Below are 24,916 nucleotides of genomic sequence, written 5' to 3' on the forward strand. Positions count from 1 at the left end.
GAATAAATAATTTTGCTCAAATTTTTTTACCTAGGTCTTTATCAATTTTAATTGAATAATTTTTTCCTAATTTTTTTGTTATAATTTTGTTTTATTAAATTGTTTTATTTATAATTTTAATGATTATATGTGTAAGTAAATTTTTTTATTTGTTTTTACAAACAAATAAAAAAATTGTAACTTATCGTTTTATTCATGAATTTTTTTTCAATATAAAAGGGCCTCCATTTCCAAAATTCACCTTAGGCCCCAACGAACTCAGGACCGGCCCTGAAAATGTCTTTGGCTATGCTTTAAGTGAGTTTAGTTATGACTTTTGATTATGATCTATTGTACTACTAGTTATGATCTATTATTATTATAATTTTAATTATGATCAAATAGACTTTTCATTATATCTCGAAGTGTTTAATTATAATCTATTAAGTTATAACAAATAGTTAGTTACCACAAATTATCATAACTTGTATATGTGGTATACTAGGTGTATTGTAACATTACCCATTTTTAAAATCACTAAAGTATTCTTTCAAACTTGGACTAGCAGACATTTAAAACTAATCTATATATATTTTTGAGAAACTAAATGCCTGGTTTGGTATAGACTATATAATCCATCTTTTTATCTTTTTTTCATCACATCACCTCTCTACTTTTCTGCACATCTTTTTGTAAAAAGACAAAAAATACACTTTTTTAGGACACGCCAAACCAAAGTGTTCAACAGCCATATAATTAAGGGAAGTAGTGTGGATATTATATACCAGTTATGTTATTTGTGAGTTTAAGTGCTCGTTTGGTTCTCTCTCTTGGGCTAAAAAAATCATAAAATGACAAAAAAAAAAAAGTCAAAAAATCATAAAAAGACAAAAAATACAAAAAGAAAAAAAAAATACCATTCCAAAGTCAAAAAGCCAAAAAATCCAAACAAAAAAACTAAGCAACCAAAAAAGTCACAGGTTAAAATAGTCAAAAAAGACAAAAAATCAACTAAAAAAATCATTGCCAAACGACCCCTAAATATCATAGATGGCATAACTCAATAGTATGAGAGTTGTAACTTTAAAAAAAAAAAATTAAGTTATAACGAAATATCATATAAGGTATAACTAAACAACCCTTAAATTATAATTAAAATTTTATCATAAAATTAATATTATAATGTGTTATAACTAACAACACAGTACGTCATAATCATTAACTCAAAAATTGTAAACGAAAGTGCATAGAATTTTCAATGTGTCTGGAATATTGCTTCAAGGCTTTGCATTCGGATTCTCTAGAATACTCTTTCCTAAATTATTCTTAAAGTAGTCTCAAAATGAAGTCATTTTGGTTAGTAGATATTTTTTTTTTTTTAAAAAAAAAAAAACAAGATGTACGCATGAAGAGAACATCAATGAAAATTAGAAAATGCACTGCAAAGAAAGAGATAAACAGAGCGTCAAACACATTTTAAAATTGTTTAAATTCTATATTAAATTTAAATAATTTAATATTCAATTCGACTCTGCTCATTTATGCTTTAAAGTTGGTTCTCTCCCATGAGTCTATCCACACTGTTTGTCTTGAATTTTTGATTTGTTGAGGAACACAAATTTTGTGGCGTTGGAGGTAGAAGTACTAGTAACATGAAAAGATATTAGAAAGTTGCATATATAAGGACAAGAAGGCCATTGTTGTCTGAAACTTGTCTGGTTGTACAAAAACTACGAAATACAACCTTTGCTATCCATACATTTATTAGCCTTATTTCTCTTGGTGTAAGACACTTGAGAGCTCTCCTTCAAAGCCCACCAATGCAAAGTGTCAAGAGTGTGATTTATGGAATCTATCTCCAACTCAATAATTCTCTCATCTCTTTAGATTTTATGGTATCCACTGCTATTTATATTATTTCAAAAATTATTTTATGTCACATTAATGTCCCAAATTTATCTTAACTATCGATTTGTATATTGTATAGGACTCATACACATCAATAGCCGTTGATAATAGATATGTTTGGATTATGTACTTAGGGTGAGTTTGGAATTCGAATGAAAAAGTCATATTTTTTTCTCTTCTTTTATGTATTTTTTTTTTTATTTTTTTATATAAAATTTGTGCTAATTTTTTTTGTTTTTGTTTTTCATTCAACTGTCTTGGAAGGCTTAGGTGGTATTATTTATGTGAGGTTTCAAATCAATCAGTGCCCAAAAAATCTCATCGGTGGAACATGATGACTTTTTGTTAGGTAGTTGAAAGATAAATAATAATTTGTTTAATCACATAAATAATGTTACACAATGCTCTAAAAGTAGAGTTCGGATTTGTTAAAGTTAAAGATCTCAACTTCATGGTAAAATGGATTTATTATCGAATAAATTTGGACTCAATTTTGTGATCTAAACTGTTCATCTTATATAACTAACTAAAAAAACTACCCATATAAAAAATCAAATTAATTCAACATCAATTATCATATTATTAGATAATTTTTATCTATAAGGCTTACTTGTTTTTAATAATAGGCCATTCATATATTATATAATATATATGTGATTTGATCATGTAATTACTTATGTTTGATCAACTTAATTTTTTACATGCAAATTTTTCTTAACTTGTCATATGAAATGAACGATTTATATCATTAAAATGGGTACAAATTAATCCCATAATAGGCTAACTTCACCAGTGAGTTGAAATCATTAACTTTAACAAATCCAAACTCCTAAAAGTAAATAATTTGTGATGATGAGAGTTTAACTCTACCAGCATTTATCCTTAAAATGGCAATGTTAAAATGTTTATGATGTAAATGCCATTTTTTTATGACAAAGTAGGTTTAGGGTTGTTTTAGAAATTGACATTTTCAGTGATTGTTTGACTTTTGTTTTCATAAAAAAATTCAAAATTAAAACAAAAACAAAAAACAAAAAACAAAAACAAAGAGGATAGTTAACTTTTTTATAATAAATTTTTGAATTTTTGACTGAAAAATTAACTTTCCAAAATAGCTTGGCTCCGTTTGGCAAGTTGGGTTGGAGGCTTTTTTGGCTATTTTAGCCACAAAAGACAAAATAGGTTATTTTAGCCACAAAAAACAAAACATCACATCTAACCCATAATCATTACACTCTTCTCTCACAAAAAAAGTCAAAAAAGTCAAAAAACCAAAAAGCCCTTTCCAAACCAAGCTTTTTAGCCCAAGCTAAAAAAGCCAAAAAAGCCAAAAAGCCAAAAAATCAACCCACTTCCCAAACCAAGCCTTAGATTGATAGGGTGTGTTTTATTGTGATATTAGGCATGAGATGGTAAAATCGTGGAGGAGAATGAGAGGACAAAATTGAAAATTGTTAAACTTTGTTTAATAATATTTTAATGAGTTTGGCCTCGTTTATGCTGGGGATCCAACTTGAGAGAATATTTTGGGCTTAGTGGGTCTATTGTAAATTCATTCTCGATGATTTAAATTGCTAATTTTTTAGAATTTATTGAAAAGAATATTTATGTGAAAAATCAAGATGATTGGATTTCAATAACTATATGTTTAAATCATATTTGTCTTCAAAAGACGGACAGTTATTCTTAAAATTATACTTGTTTTCTATTTTTTTAAGATAAATATGATTCAAATATATAATTATCGAAATCTAATCATCTTAATTTTTTATATGAATATTTTTTTCAGCGACTATTAAAAAGTGAACCATTTTGATAATTGAGATTGGACTAACAATGAGCCTACTAAATTCAAATGCTCTTTCAAATTAAATGGTAAATATAAGAGAAGGCATACCCATTTGTAATTTAAGTTAGAGAGTTTTTTGTTTTATTTAGGAGGAGGGTGTTTTTGATTTGTTTTGGTTTTTTGACAAGTTATGTATTTGGGCAATGACATGTTACAGTGTTGCTAGAATGAAGGCTTGGTTTAGCAATATCATAAATAAATTATTTATTGATTTATTTAGATTATATTACTTTTTTATTTTTTTAAATGTGTTTTCATAATAAATAAAAAAATTAATTTATAAAAAGATCAAGTGCTTGTGTCTCATGATCTTCCCTTAAGAAAGTTCTTAATTTAACTTCTTCTAAGAGAGAATTGAACGTATGACCTCCTCTTTAAAACTAAATCTTTAAGAGAATCATGATGACTAATTAAACTTGGTTAACGAAGTCTCTTTTATTAAGAGAGGGTTATTACAAACTATCCTTACACTGCTATGAACATATCACACAAATAATTAAAAATAATATTAATATTAAATAGTAAATAAAAATACTTTATAATGTAGAGATAAAAGAGATTTAAAATCAAAATAAATTTAAATTATTTTCATAATATTTACAAGGGCGAATTACACTAGTAGTCTTTATAGTTTAAAACTCGTGTCACTTTGATCACTGACTTTTCAATTATGACACATTTGATCCTAAATTTTGAATTTGTTTCAAATAAGGATAATTGAAGATATTATTACTCAATTTCAAAGGCAAAGTCATCAATTTGGTAAAATATAAACTAATTTGACAAAAATAAATATCAAAAAATTATTTTTGAATTTTAAAAAATTATTTATACCCACCAAAAATAAAATTATGTAAAATTAATCAATCTTTTACATATTTATAAATTTATTTATTTTACCAAATTAATTTTTATTATATGTTTAGATAATGATCATGTAATGTGTGGTTGTCAGACTTTTAATGTGTAATCAATATATTTAATACATGAAATATTTTTAGTTTTAGATTTTTTGATTTAATGATTGATTTAATTATGATATAAAAGTTATCATCACATTTGAGTTTTGGAAAAATAGAAACTTATTTAATGAAAATAAAAACAACCATCTATTACATGATTATCATCCAAACACATAATAAAAATTAATTTGGTAAAAAAAATAAATGTTTAAAAGATTTATCAATTTTATATAATTTTATCTTTGATGGATAGAAACAATTTTTAAAAATTAAAAAATATTTTTTTGGCATTTATTTTTGTCAAATTAGTTTATATTTTATCAAATTGACGATTTTGTCATTAAAATTGAGTAATGGTATCTTCAATTATTCTTATTTGGAATAAGATTCAAAATTCAGGGTCAAATATGTCACAATTGAAAAGTCAAGGACCAAAGTGACACAAACTCCAAACTATAGGGATCGTTAGTATAATTTGCCCTATTTGCAATTATTGTTATTTTAGTTTTGTGTCATCAATGATGTGTTCTACCTATTAAAAACAAAAAATGTGTCATAATATAAATAGTAAGACATAAAGGTAAAAAATATAACAAATTATAAAAATTGCACTTACGGTAAAACATAAATAAATTATGTCATGAAATTTTGTAATTGTAACTTATCTTATGTTCATCCAATAATATAGCACATCAAATGTGTCAATTAAAGTTTTACCTTTTTGTCTTCTTTATAAAACTCAATAAAAATAGTTAACATTCAAACTAATTTATAGAATAAAATAGCAAAGAGAACAAAAGGAATAGTCCCTTTCTCACTTACTCCTCAAATTAATTTCCATCTTGTCAAGTATAATCACAAAATTTCTCCTCAAATAGATCAATTATAATGTTCAAAAAAAAAAAAAAAAAAAAGATCAATTATAATTAAATCAAACATTAAAAATAAAAATAAAAATTAAAGTTCAAACTTGAGTTAGTTTAGTCAAGCACTGAGCCCACCCCCAAAGTCATCCTCTTGGTCTGACTCTACTATTAAGAATAATATTTTTTTAATTTTAAAATTAATATATATATATATATATATATATAGATATGTATATTTAGTTTTCATATTATAAAAAATTATTTATACTAATACCTCTTCAACTATTTACGAATCAACTTATCCTGTAAAATAATTTTTCTTAGTGAAAACAATTCTCATTATTTGAATTATATGCCACTTTTAAAATTAATCTATTAAATAAATAAATATAACATACTTTCACACAAAATAATGTAAATGAGTTAACTCACAAATTTGGGTTGTGCTTGATTTAGTTTTAAAATTGTAATTTTCTTTTTAGAGTTGTGATTTGAGTGTGGAATTGTGAGTTCAGTTTTGAAAAAAGAAAATTTGTTTAGTTATGAGTTTTGAAAAAAAAAATTTGAATTTTGAATTTTGAAAAGGGTTTTGAGTTCTAAAAAGAGTTTTGAATTGTATTTTGAGTTATATTTTGAATTTTTTGGATTTATTTTTTTAAAATATTAGAAAATGTTTTAGAAAATTTTATTTTTTATTTTAAAAATATATTTTTTATTTTAAATATTTTATTTTATTTTTTAAATATTTTTATTTTTAATTTTAATAGTTTAAACTTAAAACACAATTCCACGCTCAAATTGTAATCAAACACATAACTCAAAATTCAATTCAAAAATTATTTTCAAAACTCATAACTAAACACTTGAAACTCCATACCAATTTTAAAACTCTACACTCAAATCATAATCAACGCATAACAAAAAAAATTAAAATATTTAAAATATATTTAAAAAATAAAATAAAATATCTAAAATAAAAATTTAATAAAATATATTTAATAAAAATTTAAAATAAATAAAAAGTAATTACTATGTTTAGTTATTCTTTAACAGTATTATTAAAAATTCGGACTCCTCTACTATGCGGCGCTAAATGAAAACATATTTTTAATAAAAAAATAAAAAATTATTTTAATCTTTTTGATTTTATTTTCATAATATATATATATATAATTTTTAATATAAAATTTTTATTTTTATAAAATTAATATCATTGAAAATATTTTTTTAAAATAAGACTAATATTGAACATATTTAATAAAAATTTAAAATAAATAAAAAGTAATTAATAATTTTAGTTATGCGTTTAAATTATTATTTTTAAAATTTTCATATATGAAAATAATGACTTATTTAATGAAAATATACTTTTAAAATAAGACTAATATTAAATTTTCAGAAAAAAATGAAAATAATGACGTTAAATTTAATTTTATTAACCAAACGAGTTTAATTTTCATATATTTTTTAAATAATTTTAAAAATAATGACTGCATAAATTTTTTTTGGAATGAAGATTATTTTTGAGAATTTAAAAAATATATGATTTTTGTGTGTTTTATTTCATTAAGATAATTTTTATATTTTAAAAATAATACTTTGAAAGTATAATTAAACATAGTAATTACTTTTTATTTATTTTAAATTTGTATTAAATATATTTAATATTAATCTTATTTTAAAAGAGTATTTTCAATGATATTAATTTTATAAAAATTAAAATTTAATATTAAAAATTATATATACATATTATGAAAATAAAATCAAAAAGATTAAAATAGTTTTTTATTTTTTATTAAAAACGTGATAGAGAATGTGTGATTTTAATTTTTTTTGTTAGAAATGTGAGAGAGAGAGAGAGAGAGAATGTGAGTGTGCTATGATGTGTCAGTGAGAAAGGATGGAGAGAGAGAAAGGGACAGATTGAGAGTGTGTGTAGTGACTGTGTGTGTTAGTGAGAGTATGTATTTTATTTTATTTTTTAAAGTAATCAAATTGAATCGTTTATTTATTTGTAGTTGACGTGACTCTATCTAAGCTGTTGACACGAGGATGAGCAGGAGAGAGAAGCTGGATAGGATCTGGACAGATCACCAAACATATTCGTTATGACATATTCAAATTATTTAAGTCATAAAAATGCTATAAAAAATTCAGATTATCAAACATTTTTCATAAATATTAAATTTTAGTATACATAGGGTTGTTTTGGGAAGTTGATAAAAAGTTAGCTTTTGGCTTTTTATCAAGTTTTTTGGCTTTTTTGAAAGTGATTTGGGAAGTTGGTAAAAAGCTGACTTTTTGCTTTTTAATTTAATATTTATTTATGGTGTCAAATCAAACTAAAATGACCAAAATACCCTTACCCAACATAAGAGAGTTATTTTTTTATTTATTTTTCATAGGCCCTAATTTGTAATTTTAGGGCTGCGTTTTTAGCACTTGCCAAATGACTTTTTTGACTTTTTTGGCAGCCACGTTTTTGGACATTTTGTCGAAAAACGTGACTTTTTACCATGTTCCCAAAATGGCACATAATAGTGATGCCAATGAGTCAATTTTTTTTTTAATTTTACATCTGGATTTTTAATTTTTAATTATTTTAATGATATCATTTTATATTTTTACCTGTCTCATAATTTTGACTTGTTTGGAATTTTGTCCTTTTGGACTAAAAAATTGAAAAAGAAAATATATAAATGTTTGAGTTAATTTTTTGATTTTTTATAAAAAAATGTATATTAAAATATTGTATAAATAAATGTGTTAGGGGTAATTAATGAATCGGTACGGCTCGGCAGTGTGTTGGTTGAAAAGCATATGGAAAAAGATTGTCTACTTTTCTGTTTTTGATTAGACGGTGTTATTCGGCCTGTCGGGGCCACTATGGGTCCCTTTTTTCTAATCGGAACCGTTCAATGTGTAGAACTCATCGAGTACTATAATCTTGTAAAAAATCATGTTCATTGGATATAGATAACTATCTGATTGTATTAGTTTTTTTTGTCACATGCTAACTATAATACCGTCTATTTTTTATACAAAACTGATTTGATCATATAGTTAGTGATATCCGATAGGCGTAATTTTTTATAGACATATAGTACTCGACGAGTTTTATACATTGAACGGTTTCGATTAAAAAAAAGGAACCCATAGTAAGCCCTCACAGGCCCAACTTTACCATCCAATATACACATGTAATATTTTTTATTTTTCCTTTCAGTCCTATGCGACAAGTTCTGTACATAGGCTGCTGTAGACGTAATTGGTATTTAATATTATGTTTATTAATTTTTTTAGTGAATAGTGATAATTTTGTAATTTTTTTTTATAATTTTTTTTTTGAATTGTTAAACTTGGCCTAATTTTATAAAAATTAAAATTTTATATTAAAAATTATATATATATATATATTATGATGAAAATAAAATTAAAAAGATTAAAATAATTTTTTTATTTTTTATTAAAAACGTGATACAGAATGAAAGTGTGATTTTAATTTTTTTTTGGTTAGAAATGTGACAGAGAGAAAGAGAGAGCGTGATATGTCAGCAGAAAGCACGGAGAGAGAGAAAGGGACAGATTGAGAGTGTGTGTGTGCAGTGAGTGTGTGTGTCAGTGAGAGTATGTATTTTGATTTATTTTTTAAAATAATCAATCTGAGCCGTTTGTTTATTTGTAGTTGACGTGGCTCTATCTGAGCCGTTGACCGGAGGATGAGCCGGAGAGAGAAGCTGGAGAGGATTCGGACTCCTCTCTCTCTCCCTCTGTCTCTCTCTCTGATTCTGCTTCTGCTTCTGCTTCTGCTTCTGCTTCAGAGCTCAGCCATGGCTGCCACCAACACAACCAATCTCTCTCCTCTCTCATCCTCCCTCAACAAACCCTACTCTCTCTCCAAACCAAAACCCTCCTCTCTCTTCCCCAAACCCCTCCCCCACCCCTCCCACTCCAAAACCCACAAAACCCTCTTCTCAACCTCTTCTAAAAACCCCATCTCTGATCTTATCTCCACTCACAAACCAAACGCAGATCCCCATTCACTCACATTCGACGACGATGACAAGCCCCGCGAAGAATGCGGTGTTGTGGGCATCTACGGCGACCCAGAAGCCTCTCGCCTCTGCTACCTCTCTCTCCACGCCCTCCAACACCGCGGCCAAGAAGGCGCCGGAATCGTCTCCGTCCACCAAAACATTCTCAAATCCATCACCGGCGTCGGACTCGTCTCCGAAGTCTTCACTCAATCCAAACTCGATCAACTTCCCGGCGATTCAGCCATTGGTCACGTTCGCTACTCCACTGCTGGCTCTTCTATGCTAAAAAATGTCCAACCCTTCGTCGCCGGCTATCGATTCGGCTCTGTTGGGGTTGCCCACAATGGGAATTTAGTGAATTACCAAACCCTTAGAGCCAATCTTGAAGATAATGGGTCAATTTTCAATAGTAGTTCTGATACAGAGGTGGTTCTTCACCTCATCGCGATATCCAAAGCCAGAGCCTTTTTTTTGAGGATTGTTGAGGCTTGTGAGCAGCTTGAAGGGGCTTATTCCATGGTTTTTTTGACTGAAGATAAATTGGTTGCGGTTCGAGACCCCTATGGGTTTCGACCATTGGTGATGGGTAGGAGAAGAAATGGGGCTGTTGTGTTTGCCTCTGAGACTTGTGCTTTGGATTTAATTGAGGCTACTTATGAGAGAGAGGTTTATCCTGGTGAAGTATTGGTGGTGGATAAAGATGGTGTTCAATCACTCTGTTTAATGCCTCACCCTGAACCCAAAGCTTGTGTCTTTGAACATATATACTTTGCTTTGCCTAATTCTGTTGTTTTTGGGAGGTCTGTGTATGAATCGCGCCGGGCATTTGGCGAAATACTTGCTACTGAAGCACCCGTTGATTGTGATGTTGTGATTGCTGTCCCTGATTCTGGGGTTGTTGCTGCTCTTGGCTATGCTGCCAAAGCAGGGGTGCCCTTTCAACAAGGGTTGATAAGGTCACACTATGTGGGTAGGACTTTTATTGAGCCATCTCAGAAGATTAGGGACTTTGGTGTGAAGCTCAAGCTCTCACCGGTCCGGGCTGTGTTGGAAGGGAAAAGGGTTGTGGTTGTGGATGATTCGATTGTGCGAGGAACCACCTCGTCAAAGATTGTTAGGTTGATAAAGGAGGCAGGGGCTAAGGAAGTTCACTTGAGGATTGCTAGTCCTCCAATTATAGGGTCTTGTTACTATGGAGTGGACACTCCTAGTTCTGAGGAGTTGATTTCGAATAGGATGAATGTGGAGGAGATTAGGGAGTTTATAGGGTCGGATTCGCTTGCTTTTTTGTCAGTTGATAGCTTGAAGAAGATGTTGGGAAGTGATTCTCCTAACTTCTGTTATGCTTGCTTTTCTGGGAACTACCCGGTTTTGCCAACGGGGAAAGTGAAACGGGTTGGCGATTTTGTGGATGATGGGTTGAATGGAAGTATAGAATCAATTGATGGGGGTTGGATTCGAGGAACTAAAATTCAGAATGAGGGGGAGAGAGATTCAAACCAGAAACTTCAGGAGGAAACAATTCCTCTATAGTGGTCATATTGCTCAGGGTATTCCCAATTTACTATATTAATTGCCTTTTTTGTGACGACAACAGAAAAATTTGGGGACTCAACGATTTTAGTACAATTTTTGTTGTGTTTCTTTGGATAAATTGCAGGAGGGGAAGCTAAAATCCGTATTCTGATATTGAATTGGTCTAATTTCTCATTATCACAGATAGCTGTGGATTGTTCTTGAGCTTGAGCATTTGAATGCATAACTTTTCTGGAATGCAAGGCATTGTGTTTTCAGACAATGGAAGAGGCATTCTGATATCTTGATTCTTATCCAAGGATGAAATCTTACATAAGTTGTGGTAAGATTTGGTTGGTGACTTTGAATCTTACGCAAGTTATGGGGTGCATGATTTTTTGCGTCTTTATGATTAGAAAGGAATGCCTGGATTTTTTAGGAGAAATTTGAAGACTTTGAAAGTATTTGGGAGAAAGAAGATTTGTTTCTTGGCGCCATTTCGGGTTTCAGTGGCTCCTTTTGCAGTTAATATTTTTTCTATTTTGATTTATTATATGTTTGTTGCTGATCAAATAAAAAACAAAGCCCGTGTTTGGTTGTGGTTTGTAAACGTGATTTGAGAGTATGAGTTGTATTTTGAGTTTGTGGGTTGTAGAATTATGAGTTGAGTGTAGAAAATTTGTTTGGTTATGGTTTTTAAATAGAGTGTTGAATTGTGTTTTGAAGATGTATTTTGAATTAAGTTTTGAAAGTTTAATGTGACATCTGAAACGTGAAAATTTGTTTGGTGATGTGTTTTAAAAATAGTTTTCAAAACTTAATTCAACTAATAATGTATCATCAAACACATAACTCATATATCGATATTCATATTTTTTATCAACAATAATAACCAAACTATTTTTAAAATACTGAAATTAAAAATTGATTTTTTTTGTCAATTAATTTTTTATTTTGTAATTTTTTTGAATAATTGTTTTTTCGAAATAATTTTTTCATTTTAAAATAAAACTATGTCAATTATTTTCTGCCAATTAATTTTTTTATCAATTCATTTGTAAAATGTTTTTAATTTTTTTCTAACATTTTGTTAAAGTTAACAACTTTTTAAAATACATATTAATAAAGAAGGAATAAATACACAAGTGGCGTCGTTTGGCATAACCTATATAATCCATCTTTTTATCTTTTTTTCATCACATCACTTCTCTACTTTTCTGCATATTTTTTCGCAAAAAGACAAAAAGTGCACTTTTTTAGGACACCCCAAACCAACGCTTAATATTTTAAAACACAAATCATAACGTAAATCTTACAAAACATTATCAAATTTTTTTTTCCATTTATTACATGTTATGAATTTCGTCCATATGTGGCAACAGAAATGCAATGCATTATTGTACCCGTTGAGCTCATATAATTGTGGGATTGACATACAAAATGACTATTATACCCCTCTTGACTTAAATGAAAAGTGATTACATAGAACAAAATATAAAGGGTAAGATAGTAATTTCACTTACTTATTACCTACCCCCTATTGTTTCATAACTATGTGTTCAACACTGAGGTAAAGAAAAAGGAGAGGCTGTTGTTGTGTACTCAGTATACGGATGTGATATATATATAAAAAGTAATAATATTAAAATCAAATAATATTTAACAATTAAAAAGTGAATAAAAAAAAATTCCAAACTGAACCTTTTGAACCTCACTCTTTTTATTAAATTTGAATCTCATTCCGTTTACCACACCAACTTCACCATCTCAGAAACACCTTCTCCAGTTACATCAGACAACAAAAATTAGAGAAATAGAAGCATATCCACCATCTCATTAGGTCCTCCTTCTCCACTTCCATAATTTACAGGTTAGTTTTGATGCCAGTTCATCTTCATATTAGCTTCAGACATTAGCTTTAGTTCATCTTCATATTAGCTTCAGACATTAGCTTCAGAGGGAGTGAGGGAGGGAAGAGGAGGACAACCGGCCGGTCATCCCATGGGACATCCAGCCGGTCATCCCGGCCCAGTCACCATTCCACCTCCGTATCTGTTCGCTTTGTTTCATATCTATTCCATTTTCATCTGTTATATTTTCTGATTTCTGTTCTAATTTTGTCACACTATCATTTATTTTTCTGATTATCAGTTTCTAAGTTATAATAAACTAAATGAAACAAGCCCAATATAAATGAGAAATATCATTCCCTATGGTTTTTTTATTATTTATTTATAAAAATCTGTTTCTATGGCATCTGCCTAATTAAATTTTGTCACCAAATTTTTTCATATTTATTTTTTACATAAAAATAAGTTTATATGCACAAAAATGTACTAATGGTTGATATATTTTTCATACATATTTTTTACCTCTCATATGTTTTAATATACAATTTTCTTTCACTTTTACAGTTATCATGCCAAGAACAATTATACCAAGAACAAAACGAACTAGGCCCGAGCTTGGTGAATCCTCAAACACTGTACCACCACCACAGCAACAACATGATGCCTATCTAATTAATGATTTTGCAACATATCATTATTAACAAGCCCATGAACATTTCATTACTCGACCAATTATTACGGGGAGAAACGTAAAACTACCTTCTAAATATGATTCACTCTTACTTGGCAAATTAGATATAATGGGATGGTTACCATTAAATAATTTGCCAAATAAGATCTATCCCCGTCTTCTACGATTATTTTATGTTCACTTAACACTAGGTGACCAACAAAATGAACCGTTCAGTCTTATCTCTTATGTTAAGGGGAAAAGAATCACACTCTCTCTCCGTCGTTTTGCACAAATTATTAGAGTCGAAGCAGGAGATTTATAATATTTTTTTCAAAATGAGGCCGCATTACAAAAAATTGTTGATGATGTCACTCAGATTTATACCACAATTTGTGACAACCGATTTAGCAGCACTAATTTACAAGTCAGCCATTTAAAACCTCACATTTGTATTCTCCATTGATGGATAGTTGAAAATATCACTCCCAAAAAAGGACATTATAATAGTGTTTCATGTTTTCAAGTTTCCTTGTTATATTGTTTTGAAATTGGGCAAAAATTAGATTTATGCTTTATATTACTAAAAGAAATGATGCTTGCAAAATTGGATACTCTGAGTGGCCGGTCACTACCTTTTGGAGCTTTGTTAACCATAATTTTCAAAGCCCATGATGCGAACCTTGAAGGTGAAGGATGGATCAGAATCACTTCACCAATTTCTGAGTATACACTGACCCGAGCTGGTGGTGCTGACACCTTGATGGACTCTATTAATCTTGAAAATCAACCAATACCTGATGAGGAAGAACCCAATGACAATGCCATGCCACCAAATGAACAACCCCATTAATGGACTGATTATTTAGCCTTGGAACAAGAACAGTACAATCAGCGCCTACAATGGGAACAACAAATGGCTAATCAGCTCAATACATTGGGTACTCGGTTCGATGAATTTGGTACTTGGTTCGATGAAATTGCCACCGCTCAGAACTCACTAATTCATCAATTTGGTGAGTTTCGTGCGGACTCAGAGAGACGCGCTGAACTGACAAGGAACCGCATTGATCTGATTGACCATCGAGTCACTCAGCTGTACTATCAGCATTTCCCTCCATCTCCAACACCACCTGACAAGGATGCTTAACTTGTTTAAAAATCAAGTAAAATGGTTCACAGATATGGTGGTTATATTTTTATCTCTTTTTTTGTTTTGGTTATTTATTTGGTGAGTTTTGTTGTGATTGTTTTACTTTTGTTATTTTGTTATAAACTTTTCTATTCATGTAATGAATAACAACGACGGGTTTTTTTTGGAATCATTTAATTACATAGTTATAATGTTATAACAATTTGTGCAAAAAGATTATGCATTGAAAAAATTATTTGTACAAAAATTAATAAATAGTAATTCATAAATGTCTACGAAATCCTTCATTTGAATAAAATGAATAAAAATTACACAATTATTAAATAATTTTTTTGCATCAATTATAATATAAAATTAAATTAATGTTTTGAAATTAAATAAAACAAGTTACAATTTAATAATATTTAATAATAAACATTCTTTATTTTAATGAAAAGGAAAAAAAAAATTAATATAAACTTCTGTACAGAAAATTAAAAAGAATACCCCAACGTTTACAAGAATAACAGCGTGAAAATGGTTCAAAGGAGAACACAAGAAAAAGAACAAATGATTTTATTTTGAGGAAAAAAATACGTAGTAGATTAATTGAATTTAAATAGCAGAAATATAATCAAAAATAAAAAAAAAATCAATTAACATTGTGTTTATATAGGAGGAAACAAATCAGTAATATATAACCACAAATAAAAAAAAAATATCAGTTAACATTGTGTTTAAATAGGAGGAAACAAATCAGTAAAAGAAAAATTAAGGAAAAAAAATCAGTAAAAAAGCCTGGTAGGTTCAAACAGATCGGTAAGTTTTAACGAAGAAATGGAAAATCGGACGAAGAAATGGAAAATCGGAAGACGAAATTGGAAGAGATGGGAGGACCGGGTGGCTGACCGGCCGGATGACCCGGGGGACGACCGGCCGGGTGTCCCAGGCACTGCCGCTTCAAACAGTTCAAACCATTAACTGATTAATAAAAGGTTCAAACAGTTCAAACCATTAACGAAGAAATGGAAAACCGGAAGACATGGTGGGAGGACCGCGTGGTTGACCGGCCGGATGACCAGGGGGACGACGGGCCGGGTGTTCCAAGCACTGCCACTTCAGGTTCAAAGGTTCAAACAGTTCATAATTTAAAAGAACAACCGATCTGAAATGGAAAATACGCCGCTACAAATTCTCATAAACCATTTAGTAACTGATTTCAACTTCTCCGAAATCATTTACATATAACAGATGAAGATTGATTTATTGACTATTCTTGAAGAACAAAAAAGTTGAAACAGTTCAGGATGAAGAATGAAGAATGAAATCATTTATCGACTAACAGATAAAATCATTTTCAGATAACAGATGAAGGATGAATTTGAAGTATGGATGTTTGATATAGAGAAGCCACCCGTGATGAATCAGAAGGACTGATGTAGATGAGCTTCACGTGAAAGTTGCAGAGACGATGAAGAAGGCAGAAACATTGAAAAAGAGATACAAGCTGCCAAACAGATTTTCAAAATGTAATTTGAATTAACACGCGGAATCAATTTTTGAACGTCGTATCCAAACGTCATGCACGAGCTCACGTGTTGAAAATTGATTTGAATTAACAACCAAACAGAAGATTTGGGTTACTACTGTTTTCGATCATTGCTTTTTAGGAATTCAATTGTAGTCATTTTGATAGTTATGTTGCTAATTAAAGGTTGGTTTGGGATATGGATTGACTTTTTGGTTATTTTAGTTTAAGGTTAAAAAGTCTCGTTTAAAATAGGTTTTTTGATCTTTGTGAGAGAAAAAATGAAATGATTATAGTTTGGATGTGATATTATCTTGTTAAGTTAAAAACTCTATTTTGTCCTTTTGTGACTATTTGAATCAAAAAGTTTCATTTTAGTTTATGCCAAACGAAGGTTAAGGTCTTGTTTGGTTTGTTTTTGAGAAACAAATTTTGGAGAATTTTTTTTAAAATTTTGTTTGGTTTAGTGATTTTGGAAAAAAAAAATCAAAATCACTTTCTATCTCTTACACATCAATCAATTACTTTTTTTCTCTCATCTCTCATTTTCAATCACTTTTTCTTTCTCATATACATCTACTTAATTATAATAAAATATCAAATCATCTCAAACTCTCACACTCTAAAATTATTTTCAAAATATACAACCAAACAAATTAAAAAAAATTCTAAATTTTTTCTCCAAGATTTTTTTAAAAAAATTATCTCCCAAAATCAAACCAAACACACCCTAATGTTATGTTTGGTGAGGGGATTTGATGATGGATTTAGAACGGGAAAGGGAAAAGGTGGGTGAAATTATGTGAAATTTAAATATATTTTATTCACATTTTACCTACTGTTTTTATTTCCCTTTCAAAATCCCTTCTTAAATTTCCCAACCAAACACAGCGTGAGTGTTTGATCAGTGAGAAGCTAAAGATGGTGGTATCGAATGGAGGAAAAAACGAGGGAAAATCACTAAAGAAAGTTTGATTTTGTTCAACGAAGACCGATGAATATGTTTGGCACGGGTAAGCCCACAAAGGATATAGCCCTCCACTGAGGGCCCAATACATAATTCAAATACTAAAGTCCAACATGCTAGAGCTCAACATGGCATTAAGGACCAATGACATCTAAACACGTGGCAAGAGAAGGACAAGCCACATAAGTAGACAAAGATCCTGCAAAGTTATTGCACTGCACATCAGCTATTAATGAAGTCCCTTACAACATTTATTGCGATAACCCCTCCCCGTCAAGACAGAACGACCTTACCATGAACAAGGCAAGCTAGAGCATAGACTTTCGGCAAAGATGACAGGTCGGAAGGGACAACGAAATGATTACTAGAGGATATAAGCAGATGTCGAAGACAAGAAGAAGGTTAAGCTTTCTATCACTAATCTATCTCTACATTCCATCTCTCTTTCTAACTTGTTCGTCGGAGGGTTCGCTGGGGGACTCCCAGTTCCCCGTTGAACTCTTGTGTAGGTCTCTCCGTGGGCTTGGTACCTCAGGCTCCAGTTTGGGAAGCGTGGATCAGTTCGACCCATTCCATCTGGAACACGCTGTATCATCAGTTGGCGCCGTCTGTGGGAAACATTTTTTGCTCCGCACGCCAGTTGTGCTCATTGTCACCGGAAACCCTTCCCTAATAACCCTTTCCTGCTACCTACCAAGGTGGATGATCACGACTAGATCCATGGCTTCTCACCACAATGTTGCCGACCACCAAGCCGACCCTCCCAATCCAAACAACCCACCGTAGTATTTTACCGAGCTCACCAACAGCATTAACCGCCTGGCCGAGCAAAACTATAATAACCCCGACCCTCAATTAGCCATTAGTCAGTAATCAAGGATGTTAATTACGCGGATAAAATAAACTATGGGATTATTATGGAATTTTACATGATTTTGGCCTCCTATCTGTTGCATGTAGAAATATCTGTTTGGATTCCGCTTTAAGATGTAAATTAAAAGCCTTATCGGCATCCGAAATCGAAATTGATTACATCAACACGTTATTTGGAAATTTTAGAACACCATGGCAAATTTTATTAAGAATTGATTCAGTTCGGTAAAAATTGCATGTGATTGAATTGAACCTTGATGGGAACTAATTTGGATTAATTGAATTTCACGCTAACCTAAATAAATTAAGGTTACTTATGTTTGATTTAAATAATGCATGATTGGTACCTAATCTAATCCTATTAATGATCCAAGATGTGATTGAGTGTATAATGTGTTGAGGCATTTTGTGGTGTTGAGTGTAGGGGATTCAAACCCATGTGTGTGTGTGTGCACGCGTATGGTGCTCAAAGTGAGGTGTGTGTTGTGTATATTCAACTGAGTGAGGGGGTGTGGTAGGTTGCCTCTTTGGTCTCTTGTGTGTGAGAGAGAGTGTAACTACAGAGTGAGAGAGTGAGCTCTTGAGGTTGAAGAAGAAGAAGGAAATTAGGAGGACCATCTCTCATTGTTCGAAATCAAGAAGCTAGGTAAAAGTCTAGAGCCTATTCTTTTGTAGACAATCTTCCATGCATCTTGTACTAAGAAATTGGTGAATCAATTACTGGAATTTGAAGTGAAGTTGGGTTTTTGAGCAAGAAAATGGCTTGTGTGCATGTTTATGGAGGATTATACCTTGTTCATTCATGTCTTGGGTTTTGCTCTTGAAATCTTTGCATGCATGTAAGTTTTACTCATCATCTTCAAGAAATTATCATGTTTCATGTTTCAAAATTTCATGAGCTTATGGTTTTCATTGCATGTTTTGTAGAACAAAAGAAAGGAGTTTGAAAATCTTCCATGCATGAGCTTTGGAGTTCAAATTTGTTAAATCCATGAGTTTTGAGCTAAATGTTTGAGAGTGATCATGTAATTGTGTTTTAGAAAGGCCTTCCAAGTGTTTTGATCAAGCTTTGCATGAGTATAGCCATTAAAATCACATTTTGAAGCTCAAACCCTGTTTTGAAAAACCCAGAATTTTACAGTCCGCTCGAACGGAGAATGCGAGCTCTCAGTATTTTTTTTTCAGACATGAGCTCTCCGCTCGAATGACCACTTGGACGCTCGAGCGAACCCTTTGCATGTTGTCGATACGCTCGAGCATGGATTTCGACCAACTAGTACTTTTTCCAAGTTTGCAGGTCGCTCGAGCGGAGGAAGTCACCCTCGAGCGACCCCTCTCATTTTGCATGTCCGCTCGAGCGAGGAAGTCTACGCTCGAGCGGAGACCTTATTTTCAGAAATTTTACTAAGTGTTCCAACACACATTTTGGCATCCTCTTGGCATCTTAGGCATTCCTAAGCCTTAATTAAGCCATAGTAATGAGGCTATGGATTAAAAACACACTAAGAAAATAATGTACTAAGTTCCGAGACTGCAAATGTGTGTGTGTTAGGTAATGTAATAAGAAAGAATAAGAACCAACGTAATGAAAGCTAAGCCTTAATGGCCACTTGAATGTGTAATGATAAGATGTGCTTGTGTTATGTATTTTGTAGTTGTAGGTTAAGACTCGAGGATTGATTGACTGCTTACTGGAACCACTGTGAGTAACGTTATTGTAAAGATACATTTATATGAATTATGTTCCAAATAAAATGTGATAAGCTATGCTTTCTGAAATGATATCTGTTTTTGTGAACGAATATTCCGTATTTGAAATCTATTATGGCATCCATAGATAGTCCCAAGTCATGGGGGACGACATGAAAATGCGAGTCCATGACATTCATGTGTTTACGAGATCTCGTTAGCCACTTCATTGTGGTGATATGTGTTTAATCGGTATTCGGAACCGATTACTCTAGTCGGAAGACGTTCTGTGATGTGTTCTATGGGATGTACCATTATTATGTTCTGATATGAGAATGATTATGCTATGATCTGTTTAGCACTTATGATATGTTCGGAATTCGTTCACTTACCCCTTTACCTTAATGTTATTCATTGGGCTTTAGCTCATTGTGTGTATATATATGTATAGGTGAGCATTCTGGAGCCCGAGCCAGGAGGCTTTTGTCTGGATCTGTGTTCTGTTGTCAGCCAACCATTTTGCCTCACGTGGAGGTTCCCGAAGTGTCCTGTGTTTAAGTTCTGTGGTTTCTGTTTATTTAAGACTTGAGTTGATGTCATTGGTTGTACTTAAAATACTGTAATGTGTGTGGGTATAATGTATGGTTGACTTTTGATTATGTATATAAACTTTTGAATATTCTGTTTCATATAAGTCAGCACAGCTCATTAGACAATTATATTTATGTATTTGCTTCCGCTAGCTCCTTTATTTTTGTTAATTTGTTCAGAGGCCTTTGGTAATTCAAGGATTACTGGCCGGTTACGATGCTAAACCTATAGGGGTGGGTTTGGGTCGTGACAAAAACCAAGCCCTAATTAATGCTTTACTCCAAAGAAACCTTCATGTGCCCCCTCCACCATCTCCAGATATCCCACCCAACCAATCAAGAACGAGCCCCGAGCCATACTATCTAGCAGCCCCATCCACCCAACTTGGAAGGCTTGCGACCCCCTCCCCCAGATATAAACCCTGTCACGACCCAAACCCGGCCCTATGGGTTTAGCACCGTAACCGGCCAGTAATCCGAGATTACCGAAGGCCTGCAGAACAGTAATCCAGTAAAACAGAATACAGGGCCTGGCGGAAGCCAATACAGTAAATAAACAATGCCCAATGAGCTGTGACAGTCTGTATGCCAAAAAGATTTTTCATGCATTCATATAATCACAACAGTACAGGCTATACAAGCATTTACAGACATTCAGTACAGGGATCTAATCCCTTGATAACAGTACAGTACAGCAGTGCAGTACTGTAATACAAACAGTAACAGGGACTAGCGGGGGAAAAGACACCCCAAGCCATAGCATGGCGAACTCGGAACCTCGCAGTGAGGCACGGTGGTTGGCTTGACAAAACTGGAAAACCCTGACGCCTCTAGCTTTGATCCGGTGCCTGTACACCTACATATATATATGAGCAGTGAGCTAAAGCCCAGTGAATAACATAAAGCGTAAAGGGGTTTAGAATGAATGTCCTTACAGTAATGAAAACAGTTCATTTCAATCAGTATTTCAGTTGCTCAGTACAGTAAACAGTCATATGTGGTACATCCATTAGCATATCAGTAACAGTAGGTCTTAAAAGACCGAACAGTAATGATGGCCATCAGTCAGTAAACAGTAGTGGCTCCACGAGGGAACCGACAGAGATCTCTGTAACAGTAACAGTAAACAGTAGGTGCTAAGGATGCCACAGTACAGTTCAGAAATAAAGGACATACATTCATTCAATAATACCAGTTCAGTAAACAGTTCAGTTCAGTATTCAAAGATAATCAGTTGAACATATCTTTACACAATTGTTACTCACAGAGTTCGGGCTACGGTATGCTAGAGCGTGTCTCCCCAGTCGCCAACCCTACACAGTTCACAGGTTGAACACACACTAAGCTACACAGTTGGGAAATATCATAATTTAATCCCTAATTGCCTCGGTGTGTTCTACATCTATATCCTCAACAAGATGTCTTAAACTAGGTCTAAGAATGCCTAGAATGAGATGAGGATGCAAAGATGCACTTTTAAAAGCAGTTTCAGATTTTTCAGAAAACAGAGTCCCACTCGAGCGTAGGTAACTCCGCTCGAGCGGACATGCAGACAAAGGCACCCGCTCGAGCGTAGAATTACCCGCTCTAGCGTTTTGCAAAACAGTCAAAAGTGCTGGATGGGTGAAATCTCCGCTCGACGGACGCTCGACGCCCGCTCGAGCTTGAGACACGTGATTCCGCTCGAGCGCCCAATCCTCCGCTCGAGCGGACTGTAAAACAGTGCAGAGAGATGCTGGATGCTCGGATTCCACGCTCGAGCGTCTCTATCTCCGCTCGAGCGGGAGTGCGAAATCTGGAAATCCCAGATTGCACCTCCAAGCTCAAACTCAAGTTCAAAAGCATCAAAACCGATCCTCTTGGGCTAATTTCTGGAAAAACACTTGTAAACACATAGAATAACATGGTTCAAAGCTCGATTTGAGAAACCAAAGCCCAAGGGTGTTTAATTCAAACCCAATTTCAAACCAATATCGAGAATACGATGAACATGCAAACATGCATGAATTCAAATCATTTCAAAGCTTCAAAACATGCTCTAGTGAGCCAATTTATCCAAAAACAAGTTGAAAACATGGACCAATACAAAGTTATGGACATGCATGCACCCTTTTACCATGAAACCAACTCTCAACTTAACAATTCAAACATACAAGCATGAATTATGCTCTATATCAACATGCATGAACTAAAACATGACTTAGCTCTACAATTTAACATGGACCATGCAAGAATTAGTTCAAACACAAGAATGAGAAGATGAAATCCTTACCTAGGTTCCTTGAATGCAAGTCTAGAGGTTCAATTATGCACTTAAGCTTTCAATTCCTCCAATTCCAAGCAATTTTAAAGATGAATCAAGTTGGATCACTCTTTTCCTCTTACTCTCTCTCTCTAGTCGGCAATGAGAAGGGAAATGGCTGAGGAGATGGTTTTTGATTCAAGTGTAATGAGTTCAAAGGTGTATGAGGTAGTGGGCACTTAAGGCTAGTTTGGTAAATAAGGCCAACTTAAGCAATTGATCAAGATTTAATCTAATTTAATCACACCTAATCAGTTTTCAGATAAATATACCATAAAATCACATTAATTATGATGATCATAAAACATCAATCAGTTCCGGCTTCGGCCGCCGATAAGGCCTTCAATTAGCAGTTTAAACAGAACACGTGAACAGATCAAAGAAACAATCAAACAGATAGAATACCAATTAACACACATACTCAGTCAATTCAGTTCCAGTTTTCAGTCAGTCGGTTCAGTACTTTAACCAGTCCAATTATCAGTCATAATTAGTTCAGTTTAACGGTAATCACTGTTTATCAGTACTCAATCAGTCATTAATCGGTAAACAGTATGAGGGTTGTTACAAACCCGCCACCCCGGGTCCCACCTTCATCAGTCTAGACACCCACACTCGAGGGAGAGGCCAGTAGTGTCCAGCCCCCGCTGCATTCCGGTGGTGACCACATTCCACTCTGGGACGCGAAACTCTGAGCCATAAAGCTCCAGTTCTAGGGAGTCATGTAGAACATACAGCATAAACCATCTACCACAGCCAACTCACCATTCTTTGCCTCCATCAGGGACAAACCTCTACCTCCTAAGTTTAAAATGCCCTCAATTGACTCTTTCGACGGCACAACGGACCCAGTCGATCACTTGGAGACCTACAGGACCCTCATGATTCTCCATGCATTCCCTGATGAAATCATGTGTCGGGCTTTCCCTGTAACACTTAGGAGGTCAGCCCGACGGTGGTTTAGTCAGCTACCGACAGACTCTACCTCTACCTTTTAGCACCTGAGTAACTCCTTCCTCAGCCACTTCATTGGTGTCTAGCGCTAACGGCGTCTGGCAACTCAACTCTTTAACATCCGTTAGGCAGAGGGAGAGTCGCTGCGCAGCTTCGTCACCCGCTTCAATACCGAGGCCTTGCAGGTGGTAGAAAATGATGACAAGGTCATTCTCACGGCTTTTATGGCCAGTCTACGATCATCTGATTTCCTTTTCTCCCTCTCTAAGAACTCCCTAACCTCCATGGCAACCCTACTTTCCAAAACCCAAAAATACATGAACGCCGAAGATTCCCTAGCTGCCCGACAAGATCTTACGGCCAAAAACCCAACCCCTAGAGAGAAGAGAAAGGACTCAGAAATCAGAAACACCTAGTACACTCACCAAACACCTCAGTATACCGACCGACCACCCTGAGCTGACCGGCCGGCGTCAACCCGACCGCCCGGCCGGTTCGAATGATACACCCCCCTCAACTCCTCCATGGAACAAGTCTTGAACCAAATTCAACAAGATTATCCCTTAAAATGGCCCTAACCGTCATGGTCTCCTTCAAACCAGCGAGACCAGTCCAAATACTGCCGCTTTCATCAGGACCACGGCCATAATACGGAGGAGTGTGTTAACCTCAAAGACCAGGTCAAGGGCTTGATACGTCAAGGACGTCTTAGTCAGTTCACGGAAGCCTGTCATCAGCAGAGGCAAAGAACTGAACCCATCAAAAACAACCACCGCCGCACCCCTCCTCGACAACCCGCACAACCTAACCAAGGTCATGAACTCCCTCCACAACAACCCCGGGCACAAGTTAACCTCGCCCCCCCTATTAGAGAGATCAGAGTTATTGCTGGTGGGCTTGCTTGTGGAGGACTATCTCGTTCGGCTCAGCGGGCAGAACTCAGAAAAATAAGGCAGGGCTCGGATAAAGAAGTTGCCACATTGGACCGCATTTCCAAACAGCCCAAGTAGTGGATGGAGCCCATCACCTTTACGGAGGCCGACTGCACAGGCATCCGTTACCCCCATGACGACCCCCTCGTCATCTCTACCCTCCTCTCCAATTACAAAGTCAGACGGGTTCTTGTTGACAACGGTAGTTATTCAGACATCATCTTCCTAAATGCCTTTCGCCAGCTCAAGGTTGAGGAAGAAAGTCTGTCCCCTTTCCAAACCCCATTGGTCAGTTTTACTGGCGATCGGGTGA

General features: G+C 33.6%; 1 protein-coding gene across 2 annotated transcripts; it reads left to right on the forward strand.

Annotated features, from left to right (window-relative positions):
- The first annotated feature begins 9,082 nt into the window (after positions 1-9,082).
- LOC114307059 (amidophosphoribosyltransferase, chloroplastic) lies at positions 9,083-11,843 on the forward strand. Of its 2 annotated transcripts, none has more exons than XM_028252421.2 (2): positions 9,083-11,151; positions 11,321-11,843. In XM_028252421.2, the coding sequence occupies exon 1, from the start codon at positions 9,284-9,286 to the stop codon at positions 11,132-11,134; it is 1,851 nt and encodes a 616-aa protein (XP_028108222.1). In that variant the 5' UTR covers positions 9,083-9,283; the 3' UTR covers positions 11,135-11,151; positions 11,321-11,843. The 2 variants fall into 2 exon arrangements, with proteins under 2 accessions (XP_028108222.1, XP_028108221.1); XM_028252420.2 differs by having other exon boundaries at positions 9,214-11,151; positions 11,262-11,843.
- Positions 11,844-24,916: the final 13,073 nt, after the last annotated feature.

The sequence above is a fragment of the Camellia sinensis genome, chromosome 5 (assembly GCF_055761805.1).
Source record: "Camellia sinensis isolate YWXY chromosome 5, ASM5576180v1, whole genome shotgun sequence".
In the NCBI taxonomy this organism is placed as follows: domain Eukaryota; kingdom Viridiplantae; phylum Streptophyta; class Magnoliopsida; order Ericales; family Theaceae; genus Camellia; species Camellia sinensis.